This window comes from Alligator mississippiensis, chromosome 6, assembly GCF_030867095.1.
Source record: "Alligator mississippiensis isolate rAllMis1 chromosome 6, rAllMis1, whole genome shotgun sequence".
Lineage (NCBI taxonomy): Eukaryota > Metazoa > Chordata > Crocodylia > Alligatoridae > Alligator > Alligator mississippiensis.
Window position 1 is genome coordinate 47,280,619 of NC_081829.1, and position 22,630 is coordinate 47,303,248.

The 22,630-nt window shown below is 38.2% G+C and overlaps 1 protein-coding gene across 2 annotated transcripts in view; it reads right to left on the minus strand.

Annotated features, from left to right (window-relative positions):
• Positions 1 to 1,188: 1,188 nt before the first annotated feature.
• The window catches only part of CCDC6 (coiled-coil domain containing 6), a 100,086-nt gene continuing 78,644 nt past the window's right edge, over positions 1,189 to 22,630 (minus strand). Inside the window, exons 4-10 of one of the 2 annotated variants that reach the window (XM_059729848.1) lie at positions 20,517 to 20,620; positions 19,294 to 19,454; positions 14,946 to 15,102; positions 11,936 to 12,036; positions 7,997 to 8,121; positions 7,729 to 7,832; positions 1,189 to 3,957 (exon numbers count right to left, since the gene is read on the minus strand). In XM_059729848.1, coding sequence (XP_059585831.1) covers positions 3,663 to 3,957; positions 7,729 to 7,832; positions 7,997 to 8,121; positions 11,936 to 12,036; positions 14,946 to 15,102; positions 19,294 to 19,454; positions 20,517 to 20,620 — 1,047 coding nt within the window. In that variant the 3' untranslated portion in view covers positions 1,189 to 3,662. The remainder of the gene's footprint in view (positions 3,958 to 7,728; positions 7,833 to 7,996; positions 8,122 to 11,935; positions 12,037 to 14,945; positions 15,103 to 19,293; positions 19,455 to 20,516; positions 20,621 to 22,630) is intronic. The other variant, XM_014610136.3, reaches the window with a different exon arrangement.

The window sequence follows — 22,630 nt, forward strand, 5'->3', positions numbered from 1 at the left end:
TACTTAGTTGTCAGTGCTCTCCAAGTTCCAAAGAAGTGAATTTCTGACTCAGAAATTTCTTCTGAACTCCTGAACAACTCCAAATATTTTTACAGTCCTCAGGAACGTGCTGAGGCAGAACGAAAAACGTTGTCAGCTTATAGTTGGACTTAACTGCCTGTCAGTTGTCAGTTCAAGTAAGGGCAATTCTAGTTACTTCTTATCTGGAGCAGTAACAAGTGGCATCCCTAAAAAGATTACGGAAAAGTATTTTGTATATTTTATAAACGTATGTGCTATATAAAAATGGATTCCCTTGAGCCTAAAACAACAGAGATAGGGTGGATTCAGACTTCTCTAGTGAGCTACAATACACTGGTAGAACTCATTTTATTCATTCTGCTCTGGGATGTCAAAGACCTGTGCAGTTTCTTGGGCAAAGTTCCCAAGAGAACATCAACAAGTGCAAAAAGGCTGTAGTAGTATCCTTGAGAAGGGAAAAGAACAGTCAAGAAAACCATAACCAGGAATTAATTGGAACAAGTGCCTTTTGAGAACTTCCCACCTCTTCCTCCAGGAATATAATTTAATAGATGAACTAGTGTTTTAAGTGGAGCCAAAAACCACCTCTATAGAGCAAATCTCAGATAAAATGAAGTTTTGAACTCTACACCTAAACTGGGCTCCCTTAAGATGAAGCTACAGAAGAATACAATGGTATCTGCTTAATCCATGGAAAACAGAAAGTAAAAAAAAAAAAAAGCTTGTTTGGTGACTGGCCCAGCACACGGAAAGAGAACAAACAATGATCGGTCAAGGAAGGAAGGATTTTTATACCTTTTGTATACACCTCCTAAAGGTAAATTACTGCTGAAAAATTGCTCTTGTGACTTTGTAACTAGGCATATAACTTCTGCTTTGGGAAGTTGTCAAGGCAATCTCATGAAGGAGAACAATCTATTCCCTCTTGAACATGGCAGTGTCTCGGGTTGCATATTTCACAACCAATGACAATACACAACTGGCAAATGTTAACAAAAACACCTGTAGTACATTGGATAAAATAAGATGCCAAGGCCAAGTACTTAAACATTCACGTTAAGATGGCTCTCATTTTGTGTGAATTTCTCTAGTCTGCAGGAAATCCTGTAGTAGGTTGATAAATCCGTAGCTGCAGAATCATGGAAGACTATAATTCACAAGCAAAAATGAAAATTCACTGATGTTTATTAGGAGAAAGATGTGCTCTTATTTTAAAAAAACTCACAAACAGAGGTTAACACTTCTGTTTTCAAGAGACGGTTTGTTCAATGTTCTAACTTATGTAAGACCACATCAGTGCCTTATTACATTTTCAGCATTTGGTATACATTTGTCAGTTCCTTGCTTTCAAGCAGTAACAAAAGCTACAGAAGAGAGTTCAAGGACATCTTTCTTATAACAATGCTTAAACTTTGGATTACAGAATTAGAATTTTAGAATGTACCTAAAATTTATTTTACATAATTGAATTTTTTTTCTTTTTTGAAATGAAAACTATTCTATCAGAGGCCTTTCTTTTTTGGCCTTTTTTATACTGTTGTAACAATTAGCTTGCACTCTGTTAGCACCTCTTTTCCAAAGTGCTTTTTGCGATTCTTGAACAAGGTGGGCACTATGTTTTAAATAGTTAGTGATGTACATGACCTGGAGTCTTATTTATAAAAGAATATATATTTTTCTATTTGATATATTTACAGAAACAAGTGTCAAACCTAAATACTGGCCCTATCTTGATACAAGTCCCATCAGAAAGTGATATATTTGACAACTTCTTAAATTTTTCCAATATAACCTTGCCAAGTGATCTAGGAATTCTATTTAATAAAAAATGCTCAAAACACACAAGTTAGAAACAAATGAGCATTTACTGTGGTTAGAAAACAAAATAAAGACGAGTTTCCAGATGGGACTAATGAGCAGTTTTTAGGCCTGCCACAAGCTGGACAGTATTCACTTGTACTGGAAAATTACAACCTTACTAGTATAATGTAATAATGCACTTGATCCCATGTTGGTTTAACAGGTGTAATATACTATATACACACTATTCTAAAAACTCTCTTTAAGAGCTAAAACTGGAGCTATAGAGAGGGAAATTTTTTTTCTGTTCTCACCTTAATTGAACATTTTAAATTATTACTTTTGACTTGATACTTTGAATGCTGTCTATTAAGATAATCAGTCTGCAATTCTTTTACAGTATTGGCAAATATGAAAATGTATGTACAAGTGTTAGTAAATATTTAAAATGCCATATTTCCTTCTTAAGAATGTATTCAATAAAGTGTTAGGCATGTCACAGACAAAGCTTTTGTAAACAAGTGATAAATTACTTAACGTTCAATTCTGATTATAACCAGGTACATATTAATCAGAAAATACACATTCTCTAGTCATTTTTCCGTGGCCCACATATGCAAATATACGAGATAAACCACTTAAAATTATCAAGAGCATATATATAAACCTACTCAACAAGAATTTATGAAATATAAAACAAAATAAGATGCCAACATCAAGAAAAAAGTGACACTTTGTTCCACTGCAAAGTGAAACCAAACAATTTATTTGTGCTAAATGAATGGAAAGAATGTATTCAGAATACATTTCTTTTTACATTGTACCGGTTTAGGCTGCTATATAAGCATTTATTAGTTCCATGTTGTGCTACTTACTATGTTCTCTGTTTTGTTTCTACCAAGCAATACATTTCTGGCTGTTACGCCAATATATTCCTATAAGATGATCATTATACCATATTTTTCTAATAGTCTTTTGAACATTTAGAATACTTGTTCAAACTTTATTTTAGGGGAATCACAATTACTATATTTTAACAAGAAAAAAAAAGGTGTTCTCTACAATCAACATTGCCTTCTGCAGCAGAAATCAAAGAGCACACTTTAATCAGCCACCAGTAACCTGCTGGCAGGACCACACTTGCAGAAGGTCTTTATGATAGAACACACAGTATGGACAGCTTACAAGTTAACGTAAATGGTGAAATGAAACCAATCAAATCTTAAGGTCCATGAATCATACATTCTATATATTCTGACAAGTAAGTTTCCTCACATTTAACTTCAGACTGTACCATACATTTGAGGTGTTTATTCTTAAGAGGAGAAAGTATGGATGCGTCATGTGTGCTGAAAACTGAACTTGTATTAAGCTTATTTATTAGGTAATACAATAATAATATGCATCTTGGGCACTAATTAAAGGTGACTGACTCACTTTGCACTAAAAGCTGTATCTTCAAATTACTGAAATGTAGTGCTGATTTACCATATGCTTGGTAAATACCATTATATTTATGAGTTTATAATAATAGCCTATCATGCTTGTAATTTTATGCAAACTGTCATGAAAAAAATATAAAAAAGGTATCCCTTTAATTTTATAAACCTAAAAGCCAGGAAAATAAAGCTTTGGAGCCTAGCAAAACAACATACTGTTGTATTACCAAACAGAGTAGCAAATATTCCAGCCAGAGAATGGACATACATGTAGTTCAAATAAACACTGATGGAAAATTCTGTTAAGTTAGTGTTGTAGACCCAAAACACTGGCTGCGCATTTTATACAAATGTTTACAACACAATTAACAGTGACGCCTATATAACCTCAGTGCAAACAAGTCAAATCCAAATATGCCAAGTAAGTAAGCCTTTGGCTTTTAGTAAACTGCTCTGTGTTATGAGTCCAAATTTGAATACAGATTGCTGAGCACATGCACTAAGGCTGAGAGGAGGGATGCACTGAATGCTGAAAAGTGGATGACTGTGATGCCGTTGACTGGGCCATAGGCTGCACAGGTGGTGGTGGTGGTGGTGGAGGAGGAGGTGGCTGCACTGGGGTCTGCGTGTTTGGAGAAGGAGGTGGAGTGGGACGCTTAAATTTGTCAGGGCTGTTACTTCTTCGTGGTGAAGGCCTCTGCAGAACAAATATTGAAATAATGTTTAACAATTCTAAAAAACTTTGAGTGATTAGGTCTTTAACACAACTTAATGCACTGGCTAAGACAAAATTCAAAACAACAATTAACTGAGGAAACCAATAAAGACACTGAACAGACTCACAATACAGTGAAATCCACTCAAATTGAGTTTGATGTTACTCTGCAAGACATAAGCGAAGCACACATTTTTAAGGCAAAAATATTCACTGTCAACTAGTGAGAAAGGAAGAAGTAGCATACATCTTCAGGGCATCACTAACTGACCGCCTAGGGGAAAAAAATTAATGGGGAAGCTTAATTAAGGCAGCAATTCATCTATGTTTGGCTAAGCAGCAGGTGTTAACGAGCAGCTCACTGAATTTTGGCAGGGTGCAAATTCAAAGCAAATCATGCATATCTAAATTCATATGGCAAGATTACAAATGATTTTAAAATGTTCATGTTTGATAATGAGGTAAAGTACAAAACTAAAAGCTCTTCTTTACGATGAAAGCGTCACAAACGGGACTACATCCTTTTGAGCTCCTGCAACTAAACAGTGGCTAAACAATAGAATTTCTCCCTAATAAAATTGCAGATTGGCAATAATCTGCAGCATCGTCTTTGTAAAGAGCAGTAAGATAGGAAATTTCTCTTCGGAACAAAAAAAAGTATCTACCTTATCAGTATTTAGAGTGGAAGGACTATTGCAAAATTAGGAATATTAAAATACTGCATTTACTCACATACTACCATCTTCCCCCTGCTCCTCCCATCAGCCCTCTAAAATTGGGGTGAGTGTTTAGACCAGAAAAGCTGATTTTCTTTGCTGGATTAGAGCCAACAGACACACCCTGACATTGCTGCTTCTCCTGGAGCTGCAAACAGGGGTAGAGTCCAGAGTTAACCCTCTCAACTGCTGGAGAGGCAGAAACTTTTGGCTTAAAAGCCAGAGCTGGCTGAGGGTGATCAGGCTGCTGCATGTAGTCTGTAACATCTTTCAGCTTGTGGTGTGGAAATAACACTTCTTTACAGGAACCTAAAAAAAATAGCTATTTAGAGTAAAAAAGTAACACAATCTTGCTACTGCAAAGTAGGGCTGTGAGCTTCGGTAGCCGATTTGATTCGGAGGAGATTTGGCCTGATTCAGGGACCGAATTTCCAAATCCGATTCGAATCGGGAGACCAAGTAAAAGCTCTGAATCAATCTGGAAAAGCTTCGGAAAAGATTTGGCTGATTCGGAGATTCAGCCATAGACAACAGGCAGCTGACAGCTGCCTCCAACTCATAAGCCTGTTGGGGTTGGAGGAGGGAATGATTGGGGCTGGGACAAGCTGCCCAGCTGGGGCAGGGGAGGGGGGGAGGAGGAGTGTTACTTGGGGAGGGGGGCAGAGGGTGGGTGGGATGCAGGTGCGGCAGCTCTGGGAACAGGGGCTCTGCCCTGCTGCCACTTGCCAGCAGAGGTGGGGGGGTGGGATGCGGGCAAGGCTCACTCCAGGTGGAAGGGGACAAACAGCAGCAAGGCATAGCCCCTGCTCCCAGCGCTGCCGCATCGGCATCCCACGTCCCACCACACCACATCAGCTAGCAAACGGTGGCAGGGCAGAGCCCCCACTCCCAGAGCTGATGTGGGCGTGGCAGCACTGGGAGCGGAGGCTATGCTCTGCTGCCCCTTGGAGCGAGCCACGCTTGCATTGTGCCACCCCTGTGCCGTCTGGGCAAGCAGCAGCAGGGCATAGCCCCCGCAGCTCCCCATGCCAGGGCAGAGGCAGGCACAGCTGGAGGAGCCGCAGAAAAAGCTGTCATGGCTGCCCTGCCCAGCCAAGCCCCATCCCCCACCCAAGCCCAGCCTAGTCCCAGCACTTTAAAAAAAAGCCCCATATTCACCAGCTCTGGCAGCAGCGATTGGGGGCCTCTGAGGGCTCCTGGCAGAGCCCCCCACACAGTGCGGGGATCACCCTCTCCCCTGGGACCTGACAGGTGCAGCATGGCTCAGCAGGGCACTGCATGCTACCTGGGAGCTGGGGCAGCTCCAGCAGTCACCTGGAGCCTGGCAGCGCTCAGCCCCAGTGGCCCCAGCTCCCGGACAGTGTGCAATGCCCTTCCCAAGCTGCATTTGAGCCATGGGGCAGCTGCCATGTGGGTGCCAAGTGTAGGGGGGTGATCCCCGGTGCCCCATGCTGTGCAGGGGGGGCCTCTGCCACAAGCCCTCAGAGGCCCCCCAATCGCTGCTGCCAGAGCTGGTGAGTAGAGAGCTTTTTAATTAAAAAAAAAATTAAGTACTGGGACTAGGCTGGGGCCAGGCGGGAGATGGGACTGGGCTGGGCAGGGCAGCCCCATCTCCCGCAGCTCCCTACATCTGGGGAGAGGCAGGCACAGCCACAGGAGCCGTGGGAGAGCCTGCTGCCCAGCTCTGCCTGCCTCTCCCTGGCCAATCCAAATCTCTGCAAATTAGCGCCGAATCTTCTAAAGCTGATTCGGCTGAATTTATTCAGGACAGTGATCCGAATCGAATCACTGTCCTCCGAATCAGCTGAATCCGAACTGAATACTTCCCTATTCGCACAGATCTACTGCAAAGATCTGTGGCAGTTTTGTTGCTGTCTTGCTACATCACCCAGACTGTGTCCTAGGATGCTACACTTCCTGGACACTGTTACTCTACGTCTCACAGGCAGACTCTATTCCGGAAAAAAAATTCTACATTCTGTCTTCCAAATTCAAGGTGTGTGTTCTATTTAGGGGCATGAGGTATGTTAGAAAATATGAGAAAAATTTCAAAATTACCAACAGAAAATAAGTAGTTATCTTATCCATCACACCATGCAGCTCCTAGCCATGAGATCTTCATTGTGTGTGATATGATTGGAGACTTCAAAAGTTGTGGAATTACTAAATCACACTAGGAAAGTTTAGTCAGAGAGTATCTAAAATATTCCATATTTTAACATTTTTGGAGTAATTCTTTTAAGGATCTTTTTCCTGAGAGGCTGGCCCATCTCTTCTACGTTTTGTGAAAGCAAATTACAAATCGATGAAAACAAGTTTTTAAAACAGACCACTGGCATAAAGAAACATCTTGCAGGACATTTTACATTGCTGGTTCTCAGACTCAAAGCACTACCCCATCATAACTTTTCTGAATTTAGTGGCATCCCATTTCAAAAAACTAATGTCACTTGTTTATTCGCTATGGAAAACTAACAGAAAAATCTTGTGTTAATAAGAACTCAGAAGGAACACATAGATCAGAATGGATTTCTATCTGAAACCTCTAGGTTTATCTTGTGAATTCTACGTAGGTGTTTGCACACCTAACAGTGCTAATATCAGTGCACCCGCACCACCTTTAAGAGGATCTTATGGCACACAGGTGAGAATCATTGTTTTACATATTACTGTGCTTGTTCAGAAATTTGAGTAGCGCTTCTCATCTGATGTGAAGTATTTTGTCAAATGGTCGATGCCTTAGCTTTCTTTGCTTTTAAAAACTCCTTAAATTCTTGGAAGAAACTGAATTAGGCTGAGATATTAAATACAATAGAAGCAGAAAGGTGAAAGATGCTGAAAAAACTCTTTAACAGATGATACTAGTTTCTTCTTTGTCAGTGAGAAGAGAAATTAGAAGTTAACTGCCTGTGAGTGACATGAAGGTAGCAATGTGTTACCTTGAAGAAAACCTGAGCTTGGTAAAAACAAGGAGAAAAATTAAAGTGATATTTTAATTCCTGGGATAGGGTATATAGGTAAGAACACTCCTCCTCACACTGCCAGCTGATCCATAGGGCAATACCCGTTACTGCCCTTAAGACAACAATGTATCCTTTTTTCTTCAAGGAAAAAGGTTCTTCGGTGAGAATCAATCAGTTTCTGGTGGATGGAGAGGAAATCAGGTTTGGTAAAGATTGCAGACATTTTAATGAAACAAAATGAAACTTCTACAAAAAAAACCCCAAAAACTTTTAAAGACAAATAGAAATATTTAAATAAAAGTGATTAATTTAAAAGAAACATTTACTACTTTTAATACTCACTGTAATACCATGGGATGGTCCCATATGCTGCACATGAAGGCCTGGGGAGTTGTAATAAGACATTCCTGCTCTAGTCAGTGAAGTTGGCGGTGTAAAACCAACTGTGTGACTTGCATATGATAGACCTAAAATTAAAGTAAAAGAGATATAACCATAGCATACCATATTTGCATAGAAATATTAACTTGATTCAAATAAAAAACAGCTTAAGAAATTATATATTTTTTCAATTCAGTTTGTAATTATCACAGTGCACAGAAAGATGACAATATTACATAATTTAGTATGTTTCCCAAAGGTTTCCTTAATTACACGTGACAATATAAGGTAGCATGATTTTTTTTTTAAAGGCTCAGCCTGTACTCTGGAGTAGGGGATGCTAGTTGGACTATAGGGTAGACTATAAACTGAACACATTTTAAATCTTGCCATTTGCACATTAAGGGTGGGAAGGGATTCATGTTTAAAAGGTTAATTAAAGTTTTTAAAAGTGTCTTATTTTCTCAGTTTACATAATCCACCCAAAGACCCTTAAAATTTACTTTTAGCGGAGGCATGTTATATTACAGAAGTGCAGAGACCCTCCAAAGCCAACTGAAGTCCACAGGAATGGCAGTTGCTAAGCACTTCTGAAGTTCAGATTCTAAAATGTTTTGAACACTCCACCGAAAAAAAGCAGATCCTCCAAAATCTTTCAACTCATCCTACATCTTTCAGATGAATATATCTGTTGAACAGAAGGCATAATTATTTTCTCAGATGCTAGGCATCAAAAAAAGAGCCAAGCATTGTTTTTGGTGTGAGCATCTGAAATTAATTTTTGATTGCATATTAAACTTTCATAACAGCATGAAAAGTCAGCTAAAACAGGATATACCAGCCTTCAAATTCTGCCCACTGTCAACACAATCCAGCACCACTGAAGTTGAAGTACATAGCAGCACTTTCATTTCTCCTTAGCTGTCTATATTTGGCTCTCCCTCATTTGATTCCAAAATACTGAAGGAAAATTAGTGTCTTACATTAGGAAATTAGCATTGTAATAACCTTGACTATCATAACTGACGACCTGATTTTCTCACAAGTCTCTAGAGTTGCCATTAACACTTTACTGCCACTAATAACAGAGACAAAGATTAAAGTGTTTATATCATCCATATAATGCTCCATCTATGGTTGCAGAGCTGAAACACTTACAACTAGATTTCAGTGTTCTTATGAGCACTACCATAAGATTCAGCTCCATTCTCCCTTGTCAGTCTCACTTGGTGACATTCAGTCTGTATGTCATAGACATGACAGCACAAAACTTGCAGCTTAGGAGATGTAAAGATGGTTCTCTGCCAACCACATAATACACAGCCTCCTAATTTTGGGCTGCTTTGGGGAGTTGTCCAAGGTCTTGTCTATACTGCAGAAACAAATTACTGTGGTGAAATGTAGAGATATTGGAGTTAACTTAGCAACTCCAGTGATTCTCTACCAGTGTTTGGGGAAGCTGGGGTGCCATGAGAGGCTTTGAAGTGTGCCACAGGAAACATAAGGTGAGCAAGGTATGAAAAGATAAGCAGACAAAAATCAGGCTCAAGCTCTCCCTGCTTGGCTGCTCCCTGCCCGTAGTGCCTGGCCCCTCTGCAAGGAGGTAAGCCCTATAATAAATTAGTTTTTAAAATGTGGTCACAAAATTCACAAAAGTTCGAAAGGGCTAAAACAGCTGGGAACCACTGATCTAGCCATAAGAGCAGAACTCCATGCAGGGTATTTAATCCTGCCTACCATTACAGCAGCCTATCCCTAACTGGCATGGGGACTTCAGAAGCCAACCTGTGGCTGACTGCCTCTGGTTCTGAAAAAAGAATTCTTCAGTTAGAATTGAGGATTTTTGGTGTTGGATGAACTTGTGCCTTGTTTCAGCATCTAAGACAAAGTTCTCCCAACAGCTATTTTCTGCATTGTGCATCATATGCACATAATTCATTACGTGAAATTCCCTTTCTTCTTAGTTAACTAAAAAGAAAGCTGTTTTGAAAGGTATGAATCTTTGAATTGTAAAATATGAATTTATAAGATGGAAAGGACACTGGCAGAAGTGAGTTTATAGAGTGCTGATTTGGCTCTTTACTACACTGTGAAAACTAGAAGCCTCCCCGGGAAAATAAATCAGTTTTTATGTTCTTTTTCCCCCTTTTAATGTTTAGGGCTACATTTCAATTTTCTCCATCTTTGTGATGCACTTCCTGGTAGAAAGCAAGGGCTCAAATTTCCTTTGACTGCAGCAGTTGATAAGTTCAAGTCATCAATAATGTCCCAATTATGATGTGGGAATAAGATACAAAGAAAGTAGTTCTGCACCAATGTTTGAAGGACCCAGGTTAGTATTCATGGACTATGAAAACTGCAGTTACATTCTGCAATGCAAGGTAATAGGTCATCATGAACATACACCTATGTATGTGAAAGAGAGCAAGATGGCACTTAATTTTTAATAACACGACTATACATTAAGATATGCATTAAGAACTGAAAAATATATGGCATATTCCTAATATTTAGAAACCACTTTGGCCTAGCAAAATTGGATCATTGAGAATCAAAAAGCCCAAAAATCCTAATGCAGATCTGTCATCATTTGGCTAGTTAAATTTAATTTTTTTAAAACTTATTTTACCCACTACGAGACAGAAAATTACTTAGAAAAACCTTGTCTAAAAACAGAACTGATATTAACCCGAGTTTGGACAAACCATGTGTTTTAGCAGGCCTATGCATTACAATATCTGAGTCCTGTTCCATAGTAATGCTTCATTATAGGCCAATTGCTGCTTTCACTAGCATGCATGGATAGTCATGCTGAGTGCTCAAAATCAATTTGAGAAAGCAAAACATGCAAAATTTTCATTAGATATTAGATAATTTATGATCAACATGTAATACTCATGGCCAGCAGGTTTTAGTGCACAGTCCATAGCGATGTTCAGGACATTTTGGACTCAAAGTAAATGTTTTAAACAGCATAATATTAGCAGTAAAACTTTTTTTTTTTAATTTAATATCTTTAGTAATTAAGAATTCAATTATACAAGAGCAGTTGTAACCTATACATTCTCCTTTGCAATTGAAAGAAATTCTCAGCCCAATCAAGACATTCAGAAAATTTTAGTTTCCTTTTGGTATAAATCATATGCAAGTCTCGACGGAGATCAGAAATGCTAATTTTGTAAGTATTGTTTTGATTGCAGGTACGAACAAACACACATTTTAGCGACTCTACAAGGGAAGAGGGAACTGCTGCTATTGAGGAATATGCAGCAACTGCTACAATGCACCTATTACCTCTGCATGATCCTGCTAGCAAATCAAGTTAGCTAAATCACCTAACTTTGACCCAGATTGAAGCAGGATTAAAGTTGGAATACACTTGCTTCAGAATCCTGCAGATGTTGCAGTTTAACAGCTTAAATTAGCACAATGTCAGATTTGCAGAACTACACAAAAGGTATAAACTCCTGTTGAAGAGAAACAGAAATCATTTTGGGAAGGTTCAAATTTTTTTTCACTTTTGCTCTCTATTAGCAAGTCTTCTCAAAGGTGTTATTCACCATGTATCAGCAGCCTCAATTTTAATAGATTCCCAAAATCTAGTAAACTACTAGAACCGTGTACTCTGTCAAAGAAAGCTGGAGGGCAAGAAGAATGAACACACACACCAAACTTCAGTTGTCAACTATGCACTGTTCACTTAAAATGCTCACAGTATTGTCACACCAGTCCAAAACATGTGCTGCATTCTATCAATTTTTGTTAAAGATAATACATAAACATATGGGTCACTGACTCACTTATTTCCATGTCATCTTTAATAGGGTATTTAAATAAATTAATATAGCACATTATTATGCAGGGTATACAAGATTTTCAGACACTAGTTTATACATTTACCAGGTGATATAGGTCTGCTAGAACTTGGTGAGGGTGTATAAGGGATTGGACTGGACACAGTGCGAGGTCTTAATCCTTGTGCAGACATCTCATTAAAATATCTAAGAAAAAAGGTAAAAAATAATTTGATTAGCCGTGTCAAAACCTACTATGTTTCAAATGACATTTATCTCATACTCTGTAACAAGAAGATCAAGTTAGTATAGGACCAATTATCTTTGGGCTGTTGGATCATGCCTTGGTTACGTGTTTGCTTCACCTCTGTGAACTTCAGTTGAAACACTGGCTTAGTTTGCAGCCAAAGTTGGTCTGAATCCGGTCATTTTCACATATCAACTCGCACAATGACAATCACCAGATTTAAGGACAAAAGGGATCATAAGATTCATAAGCTAATACAGCCTTTTATCTTACATTTCACCCAATTATCCATACATAGAAGCCTATAACTTGTTTTGATTTGCCTTCCAGAAAGGCAGTCAGTCCTGATTTGTCTATATAAAGAGAGGAGAATCCATCACTTCCCTTTATTGCTTGCTCCAGTGGCTAATCAGTTTTAGAGTTCAAAATCTGTGCTTTATATTCTGTTTGAATTGTCAGGTACTGACATACAGCCATTGGTTCCTGTTACTCATTTTCTACTACCTTTTGTAGCCAGAAGTTGTTCCGATGAAGATTACATAAAAACCAAATCGTTTCTGATATTCTCCCACCCTGAAACACTTGTGGCTCTTTTCTGCACCATTTCCAATTTTTTCAAAACCCTTTATTAAAAGGGGACAACTGAACAATACGTAGCTTTCGAGTATCCATCTCACCAATGCCACCTGAGGCGTTTAATTAATCAACTCCTTTACTATTATTTGCTGCTACTCTGTACATATGTCCAAGAAACCTGAAGCTTTGCATTTGGCTGCTTTAAAGTGCATTTAGACGGAATATTCCCAGCTTAGTCAAGAAAGGCAGATCATTCCCTTTGCTCGCTAAACCTGTGTCACCCATAGATTTTTGAATCAGTAGTGACTTTAATTTCAGATCTTTGATACAAAAATACTAAACAGGACTGACAGTACTAGTCCTTGCAGAACCCTGTTAAAAATACTCCAATATGATTCCTTATTGATCATAATTGTGAATTCCGTCAGCTACTTAATGTATACTTTAATGATATTTTGTGTCATCACTAATTTCCAGTCAGGATGTCATGTGGTACTAAGATTCAAAAGTTAAGGGTTACTTATACTATAGGCTGCTAACTACCTAATTTGGATATTGGTGGCAGTCTAGCTACAGTAATACCAGCTAACTGATATTCAACTTAGGTAAATATCCCTGACATTAATGCTGCCACAGCTAAACTCCAGCTGGTTAGTTTAAAAGCTAGCCAAGGTATTGCTGAACTGTTTTGTCAACCGCCACAAAGGTACCAAGTGTCATATATCTACACAGTTATTTTTCTGAAAGTGTTTAGTCTTTTTCAAAAAATTAAACAAGCTTTGTTAAGACCTATTTTCCAAAAGAAGATGCAGACTGGCATTAGTTATATTCATTTACAGTATTAATTGAACCTTTTATCATCAAGTGTGGTATAGGATTGGGAAAAAAGGTTATTTCAAATCAAGAGAGGGCACCTTTCAACAGAATTATGCATTTGTGTTCTCTGTCAATAGGTCTCTTTTTTAAGCAGTAAACTCAAACATGCAAATTAAGATTCACTATCTTACCAAACACAAGTAAAAAACAAACAAACAACCCCTCCTAACCCTCCCCACCGCCCCATGACCAGTCAACAGCAACACTGTTTTTATACAACTTCAATGTCAAGCTTTACCAAACAAAATCTTTTCAAGTTTAATCTCCCTTCCTTTAACCCCTGGGATTGCTAGGATTGTATTAATTATAATACAAACATCTTCTGGGAGAGAACCAGCCACATCTATAATGCCATGCAAATGAGCAACAAAACTAAAATTGACAAGATTATATGAATTTAGACAATACTGGCTAATAATGTTATACTGCTACCACAAGCAAGATTAGTTAACCCACAAAAATTTTAATGGGATATTATACAACTGTTAGCCAAATACAAATGCAAATAAACGTTGCATTTGATCTTTAACTTACTCAGTAAAACAAAATATCTAATTTTTTGTTTTTGGAAAGTTATGTAGAAATATAGTTTAGTTACTTTTAATACCTGAATACAGGTATCCTCAGTGAACTCAATCTTCTGGTGACCCATTTTCATGGATCATTATTAAGTTTAAAACAATACAAAATGGTTCAATATAGTTCTCAATACTGGCATACAGTACAGATCAAGTAAAAAGATATAGCAATACAAATACTAGGACACTGGCATACCATGGTGATGCAAGATAGTGATGACCATGAAAGACTTAATACCCTTAATTTGTAAGGTCAGTGAAAGGAAAGCTGTTTCCTTTAATAGTATTTTAAAATCCTTGGTTTTCCCTATGTTCCCAACACTAAACCTAGTCCAACAAGAACATCTTTTGGGAGGTATAAATGCATTCTCTCTATATATCAAATGCACATCAGGTCCTTTTGGAATGTCAAGATTTGCAATATTGCATTTTACGTTATGCAAACAACATTTGCATGACATGAGGGCGCCTCATCTGTTTAACTCAGGTGATATCTTGATCTTGCAGTTTTATGGTCAGAACCATGTTAACATGTTTTGATTAGTTTCCAACTATAGTTTACACATACTTTTCATTTAAACTTAAAATTATAATTTGTTGTAAAACTCTTCACTAATTCAAGTATAAACTATTCCCTTGCTCACAGTAAACCTAATCTTTCCCCTCATGAAATTAAACCATAAAAGCTTACAAGCTTTTTGTATATTCTAAGACTTTTTTTTTCACATTACTTTATGCTGAGCGCTCATCTAGAAATTTCTACTTGTGAATTCAAACAGAGCTGATACTATCTACACATTACTTACACTGAAATATCTGAATGACTAAAGAATACATACCTTTCATCATCCATTTCTAAACTGGATTCACTTTCTGATAGTTGTCTACATAATGCTTCCCTTCGCTCCATCTCCCTCTGCAATTTTCTTTGCAGCCGTAAGTTCTCTTCTCTCATATGCCGCTCCTCCTCTAAATATTGTGCCATCTTCTCCGAATCTGAAATTCCAAAACTTTTGTTAACATTTAATTCAAAGCTCATTATCGTATACATGCATGTACTTTAAAATTAACTTATCAGTATAGATCAAGTACTGTGAGTGCGAGTGGCTCCAGGAATTGTTAACTAAATAGAGTGATGTTTAAATTAGAGACCAAGTTAAGCTGATAGTGACCCAAACTAGTTGCTGATAGCTATTTAGTAAATTATGACATTAAGCCTATTTTTTTTTAGTGGAACAGATCTAAAAATATATTGCAAGACTTAAAAAAGAAAAAAGGGAAGAAAATGAAGAGAACCAGAACTGAAGGCAGAATTTTATAAATTTAGAGATCTAAAACTTTAGAGAAGTTTCTTTCTCTTTCAAATATTATCTTAATTTCTCTGATTTTCTAATTACTTTTAAGTTTCATTTTAAAATGAGGGTATTCAGAGCTCTTGTTTGTATGTGTGCACATAGTTAAATCAATCAATCAATCAAATAAATCAATAGATCAATCAAATGCAAGTACTAGGGTTTGATGCAGCTAAACAGCAATGCAAGTTACTACTGTCTAGTAAGTCTACAGGAAAGTCTTAGAGCTGACAGAGGAGAAAAATAAGTATAAATAAAATCCAGAAAAAAACAGAACATTTAAACAACATATATTAAACTACAGTCTTATGCATATTTCCCTGCATGCCTTCAATTAAAGAGACATTATTCCAGCAGGACATCTGTTAATGTTAAGAATTAATGATCATTTAGTTTTTACTTCAAGTAGCAGCATTTAAATATTAAGCATTTAAAAGTTGATATTTCTAAACCAAATGACTAACCGTCACTTAAATACTCTTTGGTACCAGAACCCCTAAGTGAAATACTATGAAAGCATAACACTAGAAAATACACTTTTGTATACTCATTTTTAATTAAATGCAACATAGGGTGAAGCTTTCCATTTTATGATATGTAAGATTTGACATTAAATTTTCACATGCACATTTTCATTTAAAATAAATATTGCTGATATTAATAACAATTCTTTAGGTTTTTCAGATGACATTTCATTCACAATGATTTAACAATGTTTTTATATACTGTTTTCCAAGCTATACGATTCAACTGGACCACAACAGAAATGAATTCACAGCAGGGGAGACAATGGCAATTATTTTATAGCACATCACAATACTGCATTTTTAGGGCGGGAAGTTTTAATTTTAAGGAAGCAAAATGGAATTACCAAAGCTGGAATTCTGTACAGATTAGAATAAATACCTATGAACAATGGCATGAGATCTCAAATGACCACATACTGTCAAAAGACTTACTTTGCATAGCTTTTAGGAGAAAAGGGTAATCTAGGGCTACTGACAGACATGGTGGGGAGAAGGAAAAAAAGCCCAGTGCTTTATTGGAAGAGGAAATGCTTTAGTTTGACCAAGCTCTTCAGTGTCTGGATAGATTAGGCACTTCAGTGGTACTTTTTGGCACTTTTATCCAATAGCTGATTCAGCTATTATCAGCTATTAGATAAAACCAAACCTGCTGAAGCTAGGCCTGTGCAAAGCAGCAAGTATTCGATTTGAATGATTCAGAGGGACACTGATTCAATTTGGTGATTCAAGTCACTGTCCCGATTCTATCTGGCTGAATCAGATTTGAAGATTTGGCGCCGATTTGAAGATTTGGCCATAGACTCAACAGGCAGCAGTCCTCAAGGACGCTGGACACAGCTGCCTCCAGATGGCAAGTCTGTCATGGTGGGCAGAGGGGGAAGGGCAGATCCAGGAGCACACACCCACTCCCATGCCCTCCCAGACCAGCGGCCTGCTGCAGCGGGAGCCCCCCTCCCCAGGTTTCATGCCCCCTGCCCTGGTTGGACAGCTTGTCCCAGCCCCAGCTCCCACCCCAATCCCTCCCTTGCTGGGGGGGGGGGGGGGGAAGGGGGCGTTGATCTACCCCTCCCCAACACCCCTTCCACCTACCACAACAGACTTACCAGCTGGAGGACCGCTGCCGAATCGGCACCAAATCTTTTCTGGATCGATTCAGAGGTTTCTGAATCGATTTGGACCTTTTAATGGGTCTCTCAATTCGATACAGATTCGGAGATTCAGCCACCAAATAGGGTCAAACCTCCTCCAAATTGAAATCAGCTACCGAAACTTCGCACAGCCCTAGCTGAAGCACTGAATCTATACAGATGTTGGGCAAACCAGGTCAAACTAACGTAATGCCTCTTCTGGGCATGCACTGCACTTGTCACAGGGCTGCGGTGAGCTTAAAGTGCTGTTTTTTTTCACATCTTTAAGCAGCCTAGATCATCTAAACATCACAGACTGAAAGGTGGCCTTCAAGTACTGAAACAGAAAATTCTCCGGTAATATGCTACCTATTCTAATTTTATAAAATGTACGTGTTTTAGAGCACCTCAGTTTAGCTGCTTCTTAAGGAGTGAAATTCTCAAAAGCACTTAGGAGTCGAGTCCTATTTTCAAAGTACCGAAATAACATTTAAAAATGCACTTTTGAAAAGTTTAGTTCAAAACAAAGATGCAAAAGAGGAATAACTGCAAAATAATTAGAAGTACTTCAAGTATTTGCACATTAAGTACTCAGAATCCAAGGCTGTTCTCTTTTTGAAGTTCACCAAGTGAAGGCTAAACTGCAGTCTGGCAAATAAAGAAGATAAGGAATGTTAATCTCTGTAAGTGACATACTTATTAATGTTCTGAACTTGTATACAAGGCCTCTGTCCAAGACCACTCACTCATCACCACTGCCTGTAAACAAGGCCATTATTCCTGGCAAACTACTGCTCCAAAAATTAGGAAGAAATATTCCAGTTAGCCAGCTGAGACTAGCACAAAGGGGAAAAATGCCCACTGAATTATCAAACACTTAGGACACAGAGAATATAATACTTATTCTGGCTAGAGTCTGCATCTTATACAAAGAAAGCTACTAGCATTGGGAACAATTTTAAATAGGAATCATTTAAGATTTAGAATTGAGGGGGAATTGAGGGGGAAAAATATTACGTTCATTAGACTGCAAGAAAATAACAATGACATTTTACTTTCTGAGAACCTCAGCATAGTCTGAAGCAGTTTTGTCACAGGATGTGTTAAATGGGAAGCAAAGATGACAACTGACCACATGTGATCCACAAGCAGTTAGTGGCCCCATGACATTTTTCACAATGGTAAGGGAATTAATCCCACAGTAAGTCTGAGCCAAACTTCAGTTGGCTGTTACATTTCATCTTTCAATTTTTTTTAATTTCACACAGGTAAGAACAAGTAGTAAGAGATAGCTTAATTTCTCTGTAGTGAGATGCAGTTAAACAGCTGCTACATTTCACCAGGTGTCGTTGAATTTCAGTAACTAAGCTAAAGACTTACACTATTTAAGTGTATTTTAATATTGTTAACTACAGATTCTGCTAAATGCCCTCCAATACACTTTCAAACACATCTGTAAAAGCTAACTACTTTTGAAGAAGAGCCCAGTAAATGATTCTAACCAGCACATAGTCCCTGACAACCATAAAGAAATGTGCTGCCTCAAGTGTAGACATTTACTGAAGGAATCAATAGTATAACAGGGGGTGGGCACATGGGGCACGTGCTCTGGGAACTAGAACAGGTAGGCCTCTCTCCCATTCCCTGCTCTGCATGTACTTCCTCACTGCATACTGCAGCAGAGCAAGCAGTTTGTGTCAGCGAGCACAAGGTGTCCTGGAAATCAATTTTGGAAAGTAGCAGTGGTGTTCACTGGTGCTAGTGGGAGAGCTGACCCCATTTTCTGCTGCTGAAATCAATTTTTTTTTTGCCCTCTCAACGAATTACAGCAGCAAAAAAAATGGAGCGAAAGTTCCCTGAAGCAGGAGCCAACACCATTGCCACTCTAGAGAGCTACAATTCCCAGAATGCCTTGCACTCTATGATGCACACTGACCGTGCTGCTGCTGGCTGCTACTCCTGTGAGCTCCCTACCCAATCATATTATTCACACATTATTCCGCTGCTAGCAACCTTTTATCAAAGATTAACTTATGTACAAACATATCCAGAAACAATGTGATACAATTAAATGGATAATGAGATTTTAATTTTGAAAATTTAAACTCTGAAAAAGTCAAGATGAACAAATGTTTAAGCGTTTTTTTAAATCTCCTTTAAAAAAGTAATTTTTTCACTTACGCTGTAACTGTGCAGCTCGTAGTTGTTTCTTTAACCTCTCTACTTCATTCTTTAAAAATCTGATATGTCTCATCATATTTTCTGGAGAATCTATCTCCATCGATATGTCTCTTGGCGATGGTGGAGCAGACACTGGCTGATCTAACTTCTCCTGCAAGATTCTATATTAAAATAATATTAATTATATTTCAAAAAGAAAAACACCCAGGAAGTTAATGACAATACATGACAATTATTCTTTAATAGCATCCTAGAGTTTCACTAATGAAGACAAAATATGTCAAATGACAGCTTCTCAAAGATCTTTTACCGTTTCAAATAGTGACATATCAAGTATTTCTATCATTAAATAACTACTACTTAGAAAACAAACTGGTTTTTGCTTAGCTCTTAAAATGTGAATCAACAGCCACCCCAAGTTCACCAAGCGTGGCCAGGTTTTAAGAACTGTTTCATTTATATAATTTAAAACAGAATTAAAAGTAAAACTGAATGCATACGGGTAAAGAACTAAATATTTATAGTTTTATTTCACTTACGATTATGTATCATGCACATGTATAACTTTGGTTTTATATGAAGCACTTCTGAATTCTATATAGAAACTTTGCAGCAAATCTATGTCCAAAGCATATGGGACATTTAGATTTTTTTTTTTTTTTTTTTTTTTTTTTTTTTTTTTTTTTACAAGTACACAATTCTCAAGCTAAAAGAAATCCAAGTAGTCCATTCTCCCCACTCCCCTCTAAGACTTAAGACTGCCAGAAGGTCAAAGCAAGCTTCTCCAGTTTTTCTGGAGAGAACCTCAGAAAGGTTTCAAGGATGTTTACTGAGAGCTAGCTAAAACATCCTTAAGGGTAGAGAGAGGTAATTAGCTCTGATAGTCTGAAGTCTGGCAGGAGGCAAGGCAGGGCAGCATCCTGGAGACAACTGGTTCTAGGAGGCGTAAGTTTTCACAGGTGCTGCCTACAAAAGCTTATGACTAGGGACCTACGCAAACTGTGAAAAACAGCAGTTTCCATGATTTTGTGCAGAATCAGATTTAAAAATAAAATTACTAAAAATAAAATGCTGGCTTCCCAGTGAGAGCCAATGACTACTTCAGCCTGGGCTCGCAGCCCACTAGATGGCAATGAATTGGGAAAAATCACATTTAATTCCAAATTTTTACATATTAAATTGTATAGCATCCATAATAATCAATATATTGTAACAAGACTAACCGTTTTTCTGCTTCAAGTTTATCCATTCTCTTCCACAGGCGATTCACTAATGCTTCCTGTTCCTGTTCCAATGTATTTTCAAGATCAATCTTCTCACGCCTCAGCTGGGGAAAGAAGCAGGTTGCTAAAAGTTAGGCAAACAGCCTGCATGAATGTTATTACTGAAAGACTACTGCTCTGGTAATGTTTTGGGAAAACTGCGTTTGCTACAATAGTATCAACTACAGAATAGCAACCAAAAAGAAAATGGAAGTACACCTTAGATGGTACATAAATTAAATTATCTCTGGGGTGCACAGCCTTTTCCAACACTGCCCCCTTCAGTGAATTTTTCATACACTTTTGGAGTGCTTTGTAGTTACCCATAAAATCACATCCAATTTGAAAGAGTGATGAAACAGTGAAATTACAGAACCTGTTACAGACACCCCATATTTCAGCAGGTCACATGGATAATTTAATTTTCTGCACTTACCATTCTTACAGGGCATTGTAAACATTTTTAAAGGGTAGGAATACGTACATAAGTGAAAAATTAATTCTAAAGAATTAATTTATGTTTGCTTGATATGCAAGGTAAGTCTTCTAAATCGCACATAAAAAGTAGTGAATGAAGAAAAATGACCCCAATTGTTACATCACTTCTTAGCATTAGTAGAAACAAGTCTATATACCAGAGACAGGCAAACCCCAGCATGCATGCCAGAATGTGGTACACGAAGGCATGTGCTTGGTGCACACAACTCTAGTAGACAGTGGGGAGCCACAAGAGGCCCAATCCTAGTTATGGCAGTGCAGTCCTGGCCCTTCCCTGCTGTCCACCCCAAGGTGCGCGCACATCCACTGCCAGCAATGAGCCAGGCTGGGGCTCCATGGACCCAGATGCAGCTGCTTCCAGCCTCCCTACCACCTGATGAGACCAACCCAGGCTCTGTGGCAAGCGTCAGGGGCCTGTCCGGAGTGTAGACTGGCTGTGGTAAGGCAGCCAAGAGGCTGCAAGCAGCTGCACCAGGATCCACAGAGCCCCAGGCCAGCTTGTTGCTGGCAGCACGTACATATGTGCCTGTGGGTGGAGAAGGAGCTGGGGCTGCACTGCCACAACAAATATCAGGCCCCTCACGGCTCCCTCATCATCCAGCTCTGGCATGCCACCATCTTAAAAGTCGAGGTTGCGTGGGTTTTTGGTACTCTGTCCGAAAACACTGCTAGCCCCTGCTATATACAGTTTGTTATCAATCAGCTTTTAAAATACAAAAGTTTAACATTCCATGCATATTTACTGTGTGAAGAAATATCAACTGAAATCTTAGCTACCAGGAAGCAGGAAAAATACTGTACATCAAAATCTTAGAGATGGTGATCAGTAGTCAATTTTTAGTGCAAATTCACTACAAATCAAACACGCACAACTGTAACTATGAAAATGTTAAATGGTTCAATTTGTTGGCAGCAGTGCTGTGAAGAGAAAAGCAGCAATAAGTCTATAGGCTAGAACAGTTCAATACTTTGTAAAATAAAACTTTAAATCAAACAAATAACAGCTAATATTTATGACACTTGTAAGTAAATATCCCTGTTTTTCAACTGAGGAACACAGATTAAATGATTTTCTCAGTCATAATGCACACTGATGGGTGACCCAGGAAAAGAACCCAGATGTGTGTTTTAGGTATTTACAAAGCTGTGGCACCCTGGTGACGAATCACCACTCCAGCCTGGGGGAAGGGGAGGGTTCCAGCCTCAGTTAAGGCATCTAGGCAATAATGTTACAATAATAGGCATGAGTAATGTTTCTGCCACTCTGCTGCTGTTCTGTTTCTGTTGATAACGGACCATCAAAATAGTGTTTGCAGACATTAAATTTAGTGCATGTTGCCAGGAATTTAAAAATTTAAAATAGCTGCGAGGTTTTTTTCATCTTTTAAATGTCTCTATTTTATGAACATTCTACTAAACCTACTTGTTCATATTTAAATGTATTACAATTTGTGTTTAACACTTTTAACAACTAACAAAATAAATGGAAATTAATATAGACTTTGCTTGCACTGGTATTTCAAATACTCTAAAACAGCATAATATTAGTTTATTTTTCTTACCCTAAAGTTCTCATA